Source organism: Rutilus rutilus, assembly GCF_951802725.1.
Source record: "Rutilus rutilus genome assembly, chromosome: 2".
Lineage (NCBI taxonomy): Eukaryota > Metazoa > Chordata > Actinopteri > Cypriniformes > Leuciscidae > Rutilus > Rutilus rutilus.
Genome location: NC_140210.1, coordinates 17,964,469 through 17,981,098, shown reverse-complemented (window position 1 = coordinate 17,981,098; position 16,630 = coordinate 17,964,469). Strand labels below are relative to the sequence as shown.

At 37.0% G+C, this 16,630-nt stretch overlaps 1 protein-coding gene across 1 annotated transcript in view; it reads right to left on the bottom strand.

Moving 5' to 3' along the window:
* Positions 1 to 1,368: 1,368 nt before the first annotated feature.
* The window catches only part of mtnr1aa (melatonin receptor 1A a), a 58,936-nt gene continuing 43,674 nt past the window's right edge, over positions 1,369 to 16,630 (bottom strand). The window contains exon 2 of the mRNA XM_084396061.1: positions 1,369 to 2,541. Coding sequence (XP_084252187.1) covers positions 1,673 to 2,541 — 869 coding nt within the window. The 3' untranslated portion in view covers positions 1,369 to 1,672. The remainder of the gene's footprint in view (positions 2,542 to 16,630) is intronic.

The window sequence follows — 16,630 nt, the reverse complement described above, 5'->3', positions numbered from 1 at the left end:
TTTTCTTACAATACTAATGAGAATTTTTAATTAAAGTATCTTACAAACTTTTAATTTAGACCCTAAAGAATCATATTAGCTTGTACAAAAATGGCATTATATGACCCCTTTAAGAATGATTAAATAATTTTACTAGAAAATAAAATAAAAATAATAACATCATTCTCACATATTCAAGATATATAAAATTCCATCATTTTATTTTTTATTCATCAAACATTTTGATTTTAACATTTTTACTCAGTTTGCATATGAACTTGTCATTAGATCCATGCATACAAAGAGTGGAGATGGACAGATAAAAAGAAAAATAGAGGGAGAGAATAAAAGTTTAAAAAGACAAAGACAGATAAAGCTAAAAAAAAATCTAAAATAAAAGTAGCAGGAGGAGAGGACAGAGACCCTAAAGAGTAGGAATCCCATACTTTCATACATATTTGCTGGGGATTGTGGGAAAGCAGCAATCCAGGAGTATTGCTTTCTCAAATGGAGAGTAACAGTGGCAAACCAGGTGAGGTCATTTCAAAGCAGTAAACTCCGTATAAACGAAGTAAACCTCTTTTGTAGAGTGTTTGTAAAGTTTAGGTCACATTTGTGGCCAGGCATTGTAGAGATATGCTGATGTTCATGGCATCATTTTAACAACGTTGTTATTCATTCTTCACTGAATTATCAACATCAGTGAAACACACTCAATATATATTTATATACAGTAATAGTGCAACAGTGCCCGGCCCCGTTTTTAGTGGCGTTGGTTCCAGAAGTATTTTTCCCTTTTATTTTTCCCATTGGGATTTGAAACAATTCTTTGTTGAAGCGTTAAACCATGAACCAAGCCAACCAGCTATTAGATGAATCACAACATTACAAACTTTTATTTACTTGAAAGTACTCAAGTACTTGAAAATCAGACAAAAAGACAATACAAGACGGTGTACTTAACAGCTTTATTGAGGGAAAGAACTACAATTCCATTAAGCATTGCAAATAACATAATCCCTTGACATGTTTCCCAGCAGAGCTCTTTTGGCACGATTTGATTGCTACAATTTTCTGATTGGTGAAATTTTCTGTATAGCATCATGGGAAATTTAGTTTTCACCAGGAATTCAGCTGTTAAACTTTTTTTTTTTTTTTTTTAATCAGTCAAAATAATGCGAACAGATGGCTTCAGCAAAAGCATATACCATTGCTTACCAACCTCAGAGCTCACAACATGTCTGTATTTAAAAGTTTATATCATTACAAATGCATTTCCCTAGAGAAAAATAATGGAGTTTATACTTCCGGAACCCGACTGTTGCACTTTATATTTATCATTCACACCTTCATATATATATATATATATATATTTTTTTTTTTTTTTTTCAGACAAAGATACTGATATAAAATCATTACACAAAGTATGTTTTATAATATAGATTTGTTGATATAATCACTGTAAATATTAAAACAAGAAATTCATACATACTTACAAGTACTTCTGACCAATGAAAAAAGTGGTTTATAAAAGACAATGATAATAATTTCCTGTTTGTTTTAATTGTGTTGAGGCAACAAATCACAGTTTCAGGGCTGCATCCTAACAACATTTGGTTATCAGTTGTTTTTTTTCTAAATCAAGTTTGCTTAGTTGTGTTCTCTTCACCTCACATGTATACACTCACGCTGTTCACACAGAGTCCACCTTGACCTGATTGTTGTTGGTCATGAGTGGCGAAGGTTTGCTCTTGAGTCTTTCTTGCGCTTCATTTGAACTTTCCCCGAAAAAGATCCTCGCAGTACATACTGACACCACGATGCGCTTATATTCGCGACGGAAGTTCTGGTTCAACACTCCATAGACGATTGCATTGAGGCAACTGTTAAAGTATGCCATGAAATAACTTGCCACAAAGAGCCATTCAGGTATTAAAGGAACCACACGCTCTGGAGAAATCGCTACCGCCAGCCCGATGAAGTTTAATGGTGCCCAGCACACAGCAAAGAGCACAAAAACAACAAACATTGTGACGAAGTTTCGTATGTCGTGAGGCGTGAGCTTGGGGCGATTGTCAGGCTTGACTCGTCGACGCACCTGTATGACAAGAACCCAAATTCGTAGGTAACAGTAGGTGACGATCATAATCGGAAGGATGAAATGGAAGAAGACAACGGCGATTGTGTACGCCGAGCTCGCTGACTGCTCGAACGTACAGGAATAAACCCGCGGGTCATACTGCAAGGAGCCCACGAACAAGTTGGGCACGATTGCGAGCACCGTCAAAGCCCAGATTAACAGTACGTAGCAGACTGAGTTTTTGTCACTGTAGAGCTTGTCATACTTCAAGCTGTGGCATATATAGCAGTAGCGATTAATTGCGATGCCGGTGATGTTGAAAATGGAGCCGATTACACTGACGCCCATCAGGAAGCCGCTAATTTGGCAGTGCATGTATCCCAGGTTCCAGCCCTGGTTAAATATGGAGGTCAGGACCAGTGGATATGGGTAGATGGCCACCACCAGGTCCGCCACTGCCAAACTCACCACAAAGATGTTACCTGAGGGACAGACAGAAAGAGAGAATAAAGGGTAAGGAGTCGGAAAAAAATAAATAAGTTGAGTTACCTTAAGTTAACTTAAAGCAACCAGCTGCAAACCTTTTTTTGAGATTTTCAACTTAAGCAATTTTGACCAAACACAGAAAATTGTATTATTCAAGTGCATAAAAAATAGAGGTTGGATTTTTTTTTTTACAGACAGGCAATGACTTTACAGGCAGCGTTTGTGCATTAAAGGGTTAGTTCACCCAAAAATGAAAATTCTGTCAGTAATTACTCACCCTCATGTTGTTCCAACCCCGTAAGACCTTCATTCATCTTCGGAACACAAATTAAGATATTTTTGATTAAATCTGAGAGCAGTCTCACTCCTCCATAGGCTTCTAAGGGAATGAAACTTGCTGGCCCAGAAAAGTTATTAAAGAGATCGTTAATATAGTCCAAGTGACTACAGTGGCTCATTCTTAAGTTTATCAAGCGACAAGAATACTTTTTGTGCGCAAAAAAACCCAAAAATAACGACTTTATTCCACTTTTCATTTCCTTCTCTCTGGGCCTCGAGTGAGTTCACGTAGTGTTTTTGCGCAGCGCGTCTGTGTTACACGTCACCACGTAGACTCACTATTGGCCGACGCTTGTCATGTGTGTGATGCGTGTGACGTGCAACACAGACGCGCTGCGTTTAAACACTACGTGAAAAGACTCGAGGCCCAGAGACAAAGAAATGAATAGTGGAATAAAGTCGTTATTTTTGTGTTTTTTCCGCGCACAAAAAGTATTCTCGTCGTAAGATTGAGCCACTGTAGTCACTTGGACTATATTAACGATCTCTTTAATAACTTTTTAGCGCCAGCAAGTTTCATTCCCTTAGAAGCCTATGAAGGAGTGAGACTGCTCTCAGATTTAATCAAAAATATCTTAATTTGTGTTCCGAAGATGAACTAAGGTCTTACGGGGTTGGAACAACATGAGGGTGAGTAATTACTGACAGAATTTTCATTTTTGGGTGAACTAACCCTTTAAGGTTCTTCCTGAAACGGATTTCGGACAGATTTCTGAGGCAGCATAACCGTTTAATGATCTACAGCAGAATAGAGAGCTTTGGTGATTATTGTAATACAGTACACTAGAAATGACATGAAAAGTGGGAAAAAAATGGTCAAACATTTTCATTTACACAAACTGACCACTAAACGCCATTTACAGATGCCATTTTTATAAAAAAATTTGCTTTACTGTCGCAATAATCGAACACACAGAAATGTGGAATATCAGGCAGTGAAGGATACGTCTATGCTGACTTCAAAAATCAATCAGGATGTGCATTGTTGCCTTCCTACCTCCGTATGCTGCCTATGGAGGAAGCATTTTTCAGCTTTCAGAAGCAGCCTACATAGTAACAATTTTTTTTTTTTTATCAAGTAAACAGAATATGTTTACTAAGTCTTTCAGGAGACCTTTTATTGCCCCATTAACATATGCATGAGCCACACTCCAAACATTTGCCTCCTTCGATCCACAGCATGCACGCTCTATAAAGGAGGGTGCACATGTGTGTTTAATGTGAGAGTGTGCAATTATTTGTTTCCCCCATTGTGTGGATGGTTAGGCATGGCCTATAGCTGATGAATGCATTAGTGAAAGAACATAGGAGGTTTTAATGAATGCACATCTCTAATTGCCGCCAGACACAAGGACTTGACATTGTGTATAAAGCTGAAATAATTAACTGACATCGAAGAGGGAAACACTAAAGGCAGTTGCAGCTGAGCTGTACTCTGTATAGCTCCCTTCTCTCTGGAGATTGTTTAAGAAAACACATGTGAATGGCAACGACATAAGAGGCTTTATGTCTCATTCATGAACACAATACCATATCTGGAGTTATTGCATTACAATAGCACTGGATTCAATTCACAAAAAGAGAACTCTTTAATATGTAATCTATCTCCCGTAGACAACAATGAAACTATTTGGAAAGCAAAATTTTCCTCAGATTCTTCTACTGAGCTAAATACATGAATAGTCTCACATGCTTCATAAGGGACCAGTTTACCAAGATACCAAAGTCTGCAATCATCAACCTGGACCATCTAATGCTTTTCTTCCTGTTCGACAATTGTCTGCTTTGTGTCTATATCCTAATTCAGGGGTTATGAAACTGGAGTCGCCACAAGAGGGTGCAATGGAGTTTGCAGAAGAAAAGCCAATTATCTAGTTTTGGAAACAACATTATAATGTCAATATTTTCTCACACAGTATAAATAGATCTTTGTAGATGAATATTTTTTCATGAACATCTTTGTACATGCAATTATACATTTTAGGAAGGGGGTCACTCACAAAGAGATCACATTTATTGTAAATAAAAAGAAAAAGTTGCTACTTAAAAACAACTGTAGAGTACTTAAACTCTCATTAGGGTAACGTCACTAGAGTGCATATCATCTTTAAGGTGGATTTGCAGTGAAAAGGACTTATTTGACTTTGAGACAAATCTTCAACAAACCTGTCCTTGTGTGTCAGCTGTCTTGCAGCCCCCTCGCAACGTCAGCATGTGACAGTAGTGTTGTCAAAGTGTAGAACAGAAGCACTAATTTGCGAGTAGTGGCAGTCGGTCTTGACGATTAGCTTGCAGTGGCCTAAAGCAAAGCTGTCACTCAAACATCCCCTTGAGCACACCGTTGACATGTCATCCACATAGGGGCACATACACAAACATTCTCAACATCTGCACAAATACCATCTATGCTTTTCAGGCAAATAACCTTGGCTGTTCTTAAATACCAGACGTCATTTCTTAGAGCATCCTCCTTGGAGGCAGAATACAGGATATCATGTGGCATATAGAGGTTCCGCCTCCATTTCTTCTATACTTACAATCTAATGTAAAGCTTAAAGGGATAGTTCACTCATCATGTTCTGTCATTTACTCACCCTCAATCGCGTCGTTCTAAGCTTCGAGATCATAAAGGAAGATATTTTGAAAACATTTATTTTAGTTATGCATGGCCTAAATTTTTTCTTTCTTTCTTTCTTTCTTTCTTTTTTTTGTGTTTATTTTAGAGAATGTGAAGCTAATGTCACGCCGTGTTGAGTTCTGAGTAACTGATTTGCTTATATGTCATATTGGGAGGATTGCGCTGCCTTTCTGCTTGGGACTTTAGGGCAGTATTATGATTTTCTGTGTCGCCATTGTATAAAAAAAGTTGCTGCCGTACATTTTTAAGTACAATCAACTTGGATGCTTAAGTCATTTCAACTTAAATTACATTAAACTGACTAAATACATGAGTTGAATCTTGTATAACTTGTGAAAAAAAGTTGCAAATTGCTTAAGTTATTTTGATGAATTAAAGCAACACATGTTGTCATAACTTATTGATCTAATTTATTTAATTTTTGTTAGAGTCTAGGTCATTCATGCTGCATTGAGAATTGCCATAGTAACTCATATCATCGTTCAGGGAGAATGGACAATGTAATACATTTTTTTCACCTTTTTTACGTTTAAAACACCAAGGCAGGAGGTGACGTCGGATAGTAAATGTACTAATAATGTCACTGATTAAACCCACTGCCCATCACTCAATAAAATAATCACATTGCTGAGTGTTTTTGAAAGTTTTCTATATTGTTTGGTTTAATAATTAGCATTACCTTTGCGGGTATGACTCTCGCTCGGCTTGTGAATTAGCAGAACTTGCACGCAGACACTTCAAAACTGTTCACAATCTTTTATGGATTTGATTTTGGTTGTCATTTGTTGAAATAAATACAAAAAAAATTGAGTGTGATGGTGTCTGTCCGCTGATTGTGACCCTCTCACAATCAGTGGTCTGATTGACCAGATTCTCCTCCGTGGCCATATGGGAAAGTGAATATTTACAATGACGAAGTTACATTTACACGTTTCCAACAAAGAAGAGCTTGAAACTGCAGTGAACTGTATGTTTAGGTACGGTTTTGTAGTTTTTGAACAAATGTATGTAAAGACTTTTTTTTCCTCAAAAGGCATAAAAAACATCTTGTTCCACAGAAGAAAGAACGTCATACAGGTTATGGAATAACATGAAGGAGAGTTGATGATCACAGCATTTTCCTTTTGAGGTGAACTATCCCTTTAGAGATCTCCTATCTGAATCTAAACATACACTTACCCATGGAGACATTCAAATGTTCACAAAACAAGTTTGTTTTGAATCTCAATACCTCGAATGGAGCCATTACAGGTTAAGTCTTGATGCACACTGACAGCAGAGGTTACCTGGGTTGTCTCCATGACAACTTCACTGGTGCACTCAGCTTATTTGTGACTAAGAGGGGTAGGCGATGGAGACAAGGCAGCCTTCATTCTTACGGACGGAAGGAGGAATGGAAGAAATCAAAGAATTGCCCTTGACAAAGTCAAACTGTCAAGTCCCAAGGGAATGTAATGCCATCGGCCTAGCTTTTCTTCCATTCCGCAAGTTTGGGTTATCGAAGCGATTAAGGTGCCACTCAAAGCATTTTATTTAGCTTGGAGGTTGATAGGACTCTGAACTTGTTCCAGTTGGGTCCCAAACTCTGAAATGTTTTCGCTTGTGGGATTTCAGGATGTGAGTGGTACCCAGACTGACAAGTGATGGAAGAATATTACCGGAAAGATATGAGACTCAGTACTTTTAACGAGCCTGTGACTGCCGTGAAACAAATGGCCCCTGACATTCCCTCTAACCTCTAGACACTTTGTAATCTTCCAGCTTGGGTGAATCACATTAGCATGTGCATATCATCTTCTCTTTTCAGCGTCTTCCATCTAACATATGGAATGGCCATTAACATGTTAAAAGTCAGGGCCGTTTCAGGCATGGCCCGACTCGTCAGGTGCGGCCAATATCCTTGCGACCACATTGTAATTAGAGCGGGATGCCTTGGGTTAGTGCTCAACAGGAGATCAGGAGATCAGGAGATCAGCAGGTCGCAATATTGACAAGGTCAAAACGTGTGGCAGCTTCCTTCCGGCAGGTCATTATGTATAACCTTCAGGATAATGCATAATAATATATGTTAAATACCTCACGAATATGACTACATTTCAATATGTCAAGGCATGCCGTTTTAAAGATGCATCAACTGAGGAAGACAGCACTGTAATTGCACACATACATTACATTTACACTCGACTATGCTTTACAATTAAGATTCTGAATACTGTTTAAGTGTAGAAATGCATTATTATGAATGTCACTCTACTGTACATATAAGGAATGTTCTAGATCGCTTCCTGGGGTGTTGAAATGGGAAAGGTTTTCCAAATTGATTGGGTGAAACATTTTATTTTAGTGGATTCAGCGATATATGTACATTTTAGGGATGACTGAATTTAATTCAAAAGTCAAACTATTTTCATGACATTTGGTTCCTTTAATATTTCTGAAATGTCTGCATTCTTCCAGTGATGCGGATGGAACACCATAATAAAATATATATGATTGGGTATCCAATCCTGCTCCTGGAGGGCCAACAGCCAGCAGAGTTTAGCTCCTACTACAACACATCTGTCAGGAAGTTCCTAATCCAAGGCTTTGTCCGAAATCACCCCCTATACCACTTTTCCCTACAGTAGTACTATAATATAGTTCACTTGAGGGAGTGAATGAAAACGATTGAACGAATTCGGACACTGAGTGTGCTGGAAGGGCTGCAGCTTTTGAATGGTTTGTGCTTGCGGTTTAATAACTTTTTTTTTATCTTGAACGTTGTCATGAAATATGTATAAACCTTAATTAAACAATTTAATAATCAATTAAAACGGAATTTATACCTGTATGATATTATGCTGTAGCCACATTGGACCTGCGGTTTGGAAGAGGGCCGAAGATTCAGCTGCAGGCGCCACCTTCTGGTCAGGCGCGGGAATTAATTTGGCACACAACTCTCAAAGTGCATTATGGGTATTCTCTAACCGTTGAGCGTACATCAGTTGTACACTCATTATTGCGATGCATTGTGGGGTTGAAAAAGTGTTATTTTCTGGAAATCAACTGTCAAGTGTGTGATTCATTGTTTACGTCAATTTAAAATAGTGGTAGATCAACATGGGTTTATCAGTGACTAATGTCGCTGAATGAAAGCAGCATGGCTGATATACTGTAACGCTGACTATGCATTTATGTGATCATAAATAGTAAAAACTGTAATATTGCTAAATAGTATTGCTATTACTTAAATATTATTTAAAATAACTGTTTGCTATTTTAATACTGTAGCAATTTATTCCCAAGCGAAGCCATGAATTTTCAGCAGCCATTACTTTTTCTCAAGAAAAAGGACAAAAACAACTGTAAATGGAATCAGTAATTAACTTGAATTGTTAAAGTGGAATCAGAATCATTATGAAATTCTCTATGATTTACTATTCAGTTAGAAGTTATTTTCACCATCACCATCTGTCTTGTGGATGGTCCTCATGCTACAAGCTTTAGGTAACTCTGGAATTCTCTGCATGACATGGCATCGAATGGCTCCTTAAATGGACCTGTGTGAACTCGGTGAATGAGAGAGTTTTTTTTTTTTTTTTTATAATAATAATAATTTGTTACATTTATAGCGCTTTTCTGGGTACTCAAAGCGCTTTACATATGGAGGGGGAAATCTCCTCAACCACCCCCAATGTGCAGCATCCACCTGGATGATGTGACGGCAGCCATATTGCGCCCAAACCCCCACCACACACCAGCTTACTGGTGAAGAGGAGACAGAGTGATGAAGGCAGTATGTACATTGAGGCCATGATGGACAGAGGCCAATGGGCAAATTCTGCCAGGATGCCGGGGTTACACCCCTACTCTTTTTCGAAGGACATCATAGGGATTTTTAATGACCTCAGAGAGTCAGGACCTCGTTTTAACGTCTCATCCGAAGGACGGTGCTTTTTGACAGGATAGTGTACCCGTCACTATACTGGGGCGTTAGGACCCACACAGACCACAGGGTAAGCGCCCCCTACTGGCCTCACCAACACCTCTTCCAGCAGCAATCTAGTTTTCCCAGGAGGTCTGACAAAGGATGACTTGCGGTGTTTTGTGTAACAGAATTATAAATGAATGTATAGTAGAATAGAATAGTTTAAGTGAAAAATGTATACATTGTCATTTTCAGTGTTGTGTTTTAATAAAATGAAACGTTGTAATGTCTTACTGATGACAAAACAGATACCGCTCACTGAAGATTTTATTCAGGATTACAGCAAATGGCTTGGATCAAAAAGCAGCAATAACAAAAGCAGCGTTCTCAACGTGCTTTCTTCTGTATCCGATAATCCAATGCATTAACCCCATAAATGCCAAAGCAAAGGAAAGAACAGAAAATCACAACTATTTAGTTTGAATGCGGCGCTACATAGTATAAATACTCAGTACATATCAAACGATCTGTAACAGACAAAGCAATATTGACACATAAACATTGTTACTCACTCGTGTGTTGCGACATTATTCTCGGATCCAATGTAGTTGGCACTGAATCATCTTTTATTTGCAGTCTCTCTGAAAAGCCTGCATCAAACTGTCTTGTTTAAAAACAAAGGAATAGTGTCTTACTGACGTGATTTGACTGGAACTTAGTTAAAAATAAAGTTCATCCATGCTTTCTTAATGTTAGGATCACAAGGATGGCAATCCAAAGACTGTTTTCCACAAGTTGCGGAAAAAAAAGAAAAAAAAGAAGCTTTTTTTTTTTTTTTTTTAGATTTACACATATCAGTTAATAGTAAAATTACATCATAATATGAATGATATGTAAGGATTATTCAATTTGAAAGATTGAAAATCATGCTTTTAATGTTGTTTTTATGTCTATGTGGTGTTTTTAATATGCTTTAAGACAAACCATGTGCAAATTCAATAAGTCAACACCATTGCAGAGTATTTTCTCCTTAAAACTGCAGTGAACCGAAGACAGTCTCAAAATCACGGTTTAAAAATCGCTGATGTCACAAACTACCTTGTAACCAATTATGCCAATGTGAGTGAGTGGAGGCGGGGACCGTGTATACTAAATGAGGCAAGAGTTACATTCAAGCTATTTTAAGGCATGAAGACAATAAAAAAAAATAAAAAAACATTTTAATATGTCATTTTGGTGATCAAAGATGAGTTTTAAGGGATAAAATGATTGACTACAGGGGGACTTTAAGAATTTTATGAGTAAAAAAAAACTAGAGCTTAATGAAACATTTTGTATAAATCATCATGGAACAAGGGCATGGACCATTTAGTTAATGTGATTGGTATTCATAAATTAAAAAAAAATTGTTAAAATTTTAGCTTAAGATTTACAAAAAGTTTTTTTTTTTTTTTTTTTTTACTCATTTAAAAGTCTTAATTCATAATATGAATAATATGTAAGGATTATTCAATTCAATTTGATGAAATTTTACTATTAATGGAAAAGCAAAAATCTTGAAAAAGGGCTTAAACTTTTTTTTTTTTTTTTTTTTTTTTTTTGTGGCAATTGGTAGGGTTGTGGAACAAAATGAATGGCAATGACTGTGAGTGAAAAACTGGTGGCTTTGAATGTAACATTCAAAAAGACTCCAATACAGTCAATAAAATGAAAATCTAGGTTTTCAACTAATTTTCCACCTTACCCTCTCTTTTCAGCACCAACATACCGTAGTTGGCTATGGTCTTTCTGAGACAAAAATAGGACAGGGAACCTGTGACAGAAATAGTCTCCAGTTTTTTTTCCAAGCTGATTACTGTGTCAGCAGAAGCCCTTTCACCTATGCAGTTTACCATAGCGGGAAGCCTGCATGAAGTTATTCGATTTGGGCTGATACTGATGTCATGTTTATCAACGAGAAAGGCAGTCAGACAGTAATGATGAGCCTCAATCTCTCCCTCATGCTCTGTACACAGCGATGGGGAATTTTGAGTATGTTTGAAAGAAGCACTTTGAAGGCTTTATGAATATCAATATAAGCATCTCAGAAGTTCATACATGAAGAGAGGAAAAGTAGAAGCATGACAGGACACTGAATTTTTCTTATGCATCTGAATGGAAATTGTTCTCTTTTACGGTCATGGACTCCCCCAAGGGCACACATACAAAGCACGCAGATGTCTCCGATGTCTGCACTCCTAAGATGCATTTATTTATTCACACTGAAGGTGTGCATGTATAGCGCAAAAAAAAAAAAAAATCCTATGTCTTTGTTTAATAGTCATTATTATAACATATCACACATTTAAAGTTATACATTTTTAAATGAAACAAGATAAATAAACATTTGTATGAATTTATTACAAATATATTATACTGTGCAAGTGAATTTTGGATATTTTATTACAAAATTCTTACATATTGTAGCTTTAAAAAACCATCTAAAAATTAATTAATAGTTTTTTAAATGATAAGATAATAAACCATGACGTACAAGTCATTAGCTTTATATTTATGCATTTTGGCAAAAGCTTTCATCCAAAGAAATTTACATTGCATTCAAAGTGGACCTTGAGAAAGGTATTCAACGTGTTAAAACATTTATCTGTTCTTCTAGCTCACCATGACAACTATAGGTCACAACGGCCATTGGAACCAATAGTTTAAGTAACCATTTCTTAGTTAAAGCATTTACTTTACTGTTCTATATTAAAGAGTCCTCTCACTGAGAAAAAGAACATGTTCTTTTTGGATCTGGATGTTTTGGGTAGAGTCTCCTGTATATAGTTAGAGCCTTACCAAATCCAACCTTGAAGAAGCTGTGTGTCTGTGTGCATGTTAGTATTCTTGGTTACAGGTTAAGGAACAATTGGCGAAAACATTTTGGAGATTGACTGACTTGTTTTCTTCGACATGCTGGCGCCTAGACACACAGTCTTGTGACCTCGGAGGGCCAATCTTACCTAACTCAGGGTCCTGGTGGCAGCTGTACAGACAATGGAGATGTGCTACTGCTTATCAGTCCATCTATTCTTTAGCCAATCAGAATCATTCAACCTGAAGTAATGACGTAGCTTAGACATAGTCATGAAGCTGACTTGTATATATATATATATATATAGATATAGATATAGATATAGATATAGATATAGATAGTTGTGCTCTTTGATAAAGCTCAAAAGAACAGCATTTATTTGTAACAATGTAAAAGCCTTTACTGTCATTTTTTTAATCAATTAAATGCATCCATGCCCAATAAAAGTATTAATTTCATTTTAAAAATATTACTGACTCCAAACTTTTAAATGGTAGTGTACTGTATGTATCAAAGTGCAAATCGAACATTATCATTAGAAATAAAAAGTAAAAACAAAAATTTATAACAGTTTTAAAAACATTTTAAATGTTATTCTACATAAACTTAGTGATGGTAATTTCAAAACACTGCTTCATGAAGCTTCGAAGACTTTACGAATCTTTTGTTCCGAATCAATGGTTTGTATCAAACTGGCAGAAGTCAAGTGATTTCAGTAAACAAGGCTTCATTACTTCATAACTGTTTCGAAACGTTTCAAAAAACTTCAATGGTTCACTGCTGGGAGCGATGATCTCTGTCAACCCATGAATCATGAGGAGTCACTGAGAACCAATGAACAAGTGTCTGTGGGTTTTACCCATAGACTGTGAAAAAAAAAAGGTTTTACCTGATCTCTGATCAGTTTTATACATTTGTAGAAGTTTTAACATTTTAATTATACATTAGTATAATTAAAATGAATAATGGTAGGTATTAGTCTTATTGGCCTGTTTAGCTGAGCCACTCATAGAACAAACAAAACAAACCCTGACCATTGATAAAATAACATATATACACTTGATAATCTTATTAGATGATTAGATAATTGCATTTGAAAGATTTAACTTTTAATAAAAAAAATTACAATAGATTTGTAAAAGGTGTTTTTATGTTTGGCCCGGGTTTTTGTTGAATTTACACTGTACTGGCCCCTAGGGGTCACCGTGGAGACTGTCGTCGGATTGTTTCGAAGCCTCTACACAATTCGGCACATTTGCTTCAACTGTTTCAATGTTCCACGAAGCCTCGATCTGCCCAACACTACATAAAATAGGTGTAACGTTGTCAGTCCGATGATGAAGACGAAAGGCGGAGAAGATAAAATAGAAGTCCTTTTATTTAAATAAAGAAAGAAACCAAGGTTGACTCAGATAATCCAAAGGTTAGCAATAGCAACGAGACAGCGCATAACACACAATACACCAACAATACCAGACAACTGAAGTGAGCACACAGAGAAACTTAAATACACAGTTATAATGAGACAATGACAAACAGCTGTGATAATTAATGAGTGTCCATGGAAACTGATGAGTGGCGGGAAACTGAACAAAGGAAACAGGCAATGGATGAATACAAACTAAAAGTCCATGAAAACAAAACTTACTAAACATAATTGTGACAACAGGGTCCTGAGTTTGAATTACAGAGACTTCCTATTGTGATTATTGACTTCTTCATTTGAAAAAGTTTTTAAGTCTAAGTGAAATTACCATTATTTCTACACAGAGATGATTCTGAGATGGGATTTTTCTGTAATTCAGCCCAAGTGGACCCAAACCCAGAGTAACATAATGATTTAAAAAATATATAATAAATAAATAAACAAATCACCAAAATAATGTACATATGTGTATGTATATCAAGAGATTGATTTCCCTGGAATGCATAGAGCCACAAATAAGTGACAGAAACAAAGTGTGCGCAGTTCACTGTGTGCATAAGAGAATACGGTCATCGCTGATGACCACCACAACATGCACGCTGCAAAGCGTTCAAAGCTTCAAATTCTAGCACTGACATCAGTAATCGTATAAATTGCAGTAAAAGACATCCTCAAGGCGCATTGGAGGACCCAGCATAGGTGACATAGCTAAATGCCTAGGGCAGCTTAGGGCGCTCTCAGATACCTTTTCTAATCTTTCGCACATTCAAAGCAGTTTCGCTAGTTTGCAACCACCACTCACATTGATACATCGGGTAACGTTTGAGTTGCTTATGGGCATTTTTCAGAAGCAGCTCCCTGTGCTTTACTCCCTCTCTGCTGCCAGAGGTCCCTTCCACCTCTGTCCACAAGTGTCCTCACCTGCTAGAAGCCAAACATGGACAAGGATTCATGTTATAGCACAGGTAATCAAGTCAGTAAAATGCAATTACTTTGTTAAGGTTAAAATTTTCAATTTTTATTTTTTTTCAATATTTAATATTTAATTTACAATGATAAACATTACATATATTAAGATTTTGCAATTTGAAAGTGCTGCCTGTGCCATGTAAAATGGCTATTTAAAGGGTGAGCTTGATGATTTTCAACCAGATTAGTATTTGTATTTCTCTTGCCTATATTTCTCTTGTGTTACTTGCATCGAGATATCTCCACATATTTGTCAGCAAAAATAAGCAGTCGGATGACATAAAGCGCACCATCTGACGGACTTGTGACAGCTTCAGGGCTTTTGTGAAAACTACATATCGCATTTCCTCATTCTTGTATCCCCACTCACGGACAGGCGGCAAGTGCATTATGGGCATTGAAATTTCCCAGCTTTTTCGACACAGCACTTTTCTCTATTTCCTCTCTAGTCATGTAGCACAGATTTAAAAATATATATATATATATATATATATATATATATATATATATATATATATATATATATATATATACACTGTGTAGACAGCCAACTTTTATTAAAACCTCATCTTGCCAGTCGTGAATTACCCTTTAGGACTTTATCAAAATAAAGTTGAAAATCAATCAACTATGTAATACAGCTGGGGAGTTTGCATTACATGTATGTGATAACTAATATAATGAGAAATTATCCACAGTGAGTTGCCAGAATAGGCAATAGGCAGTTTTTGAGGCCAGAAACATGCAGTATGAAGTTTGAAAAGCCAAAAATAGACTATACTTCGTCTCCTATCATGGGACAGGGCCCACCCGTGGGCCTTAGCAAACTTTAAAGGTGGCCACAGAATGACTAAAACATATTTAAATAAATTGTTTTTGACGTATTAAAATAATCGAACTCTAATCTAAACTGAAATGCTAAAAAAATGCATAAAATCAAAATGTAAGCAGAAATATTTATTATTATTATTAATATTTATAATTCATGCTACAAATTTTTTTGGGGGAAAACAAGCAGTTTTGTCATATTTACCACAGAATTGACCAAATATCAGGCATTTTATGTTCAACATCAGGGGCTCTTTGAATCAAAAACCAGTCAAGAACCACTGCTAAAAAACAGTTCAAGGATGCTATCAAGCATTTCAAATTTCAAAAAGACCAGAACAATTCATATCATCTCTGCTCAGTCATGTCCTTATCTTCTCTCTTTTTGTCTCCTGGCATTGCTTGCCTGCTTGAATTAAGGACAGCAAAGATTGCTGGGGTGAACACATTTCTTCATGACGCATGCACAGACATCTCTCTCTCTCTCTCTCTCTCTCTCTCTCTCTCTCTCTCTCTCCTTTTACTTTTTCTGTCTGTGTGCATATGAAGAAACTTCTCATTCAAACGACACTGAAGTAGTCAATTGTGCTGGGGGTGGAACAAAAGCTCGACCATTTGAACTTTCCAATAACACACTTTCATGCACTCTTATTCTTTATGTATGATCACAACCTCACACCCACACGCTCTCATGGATCGTTTGCGGCCAGTGCGTTAGGACCTCGTGTCACGGGTGTTATGCCACAGATTGTGGACGGTGTGACGGTACCTGTCGTACAAGCTCAGCATCTCCCCAGAGCAAATGGGGATGACAAAACACCACAGGTGGTGTCACACTCCATGTCAGGCAAGTTCGGAGCAAAGTTGGCAAGACACGAGGTGACAGATCCGTGCCACAGACTCTGAAACATACACACGCACATTCACACAAACACAGAAAGAGAGGTGGAGAAATACGCTTAGTGGTACTGAGGCCTTCACCCTGTCAGATGTCAGGTTTGAGCCCAAGTCACCGCACACACACACACACACTCATATACTCCGGCAGTCCTCATACTGACAGGACTGTCAGTTCTACTTCTCATCCACCCGAGTGTCAAGCATTAGGCTGTCCTATTCAAACA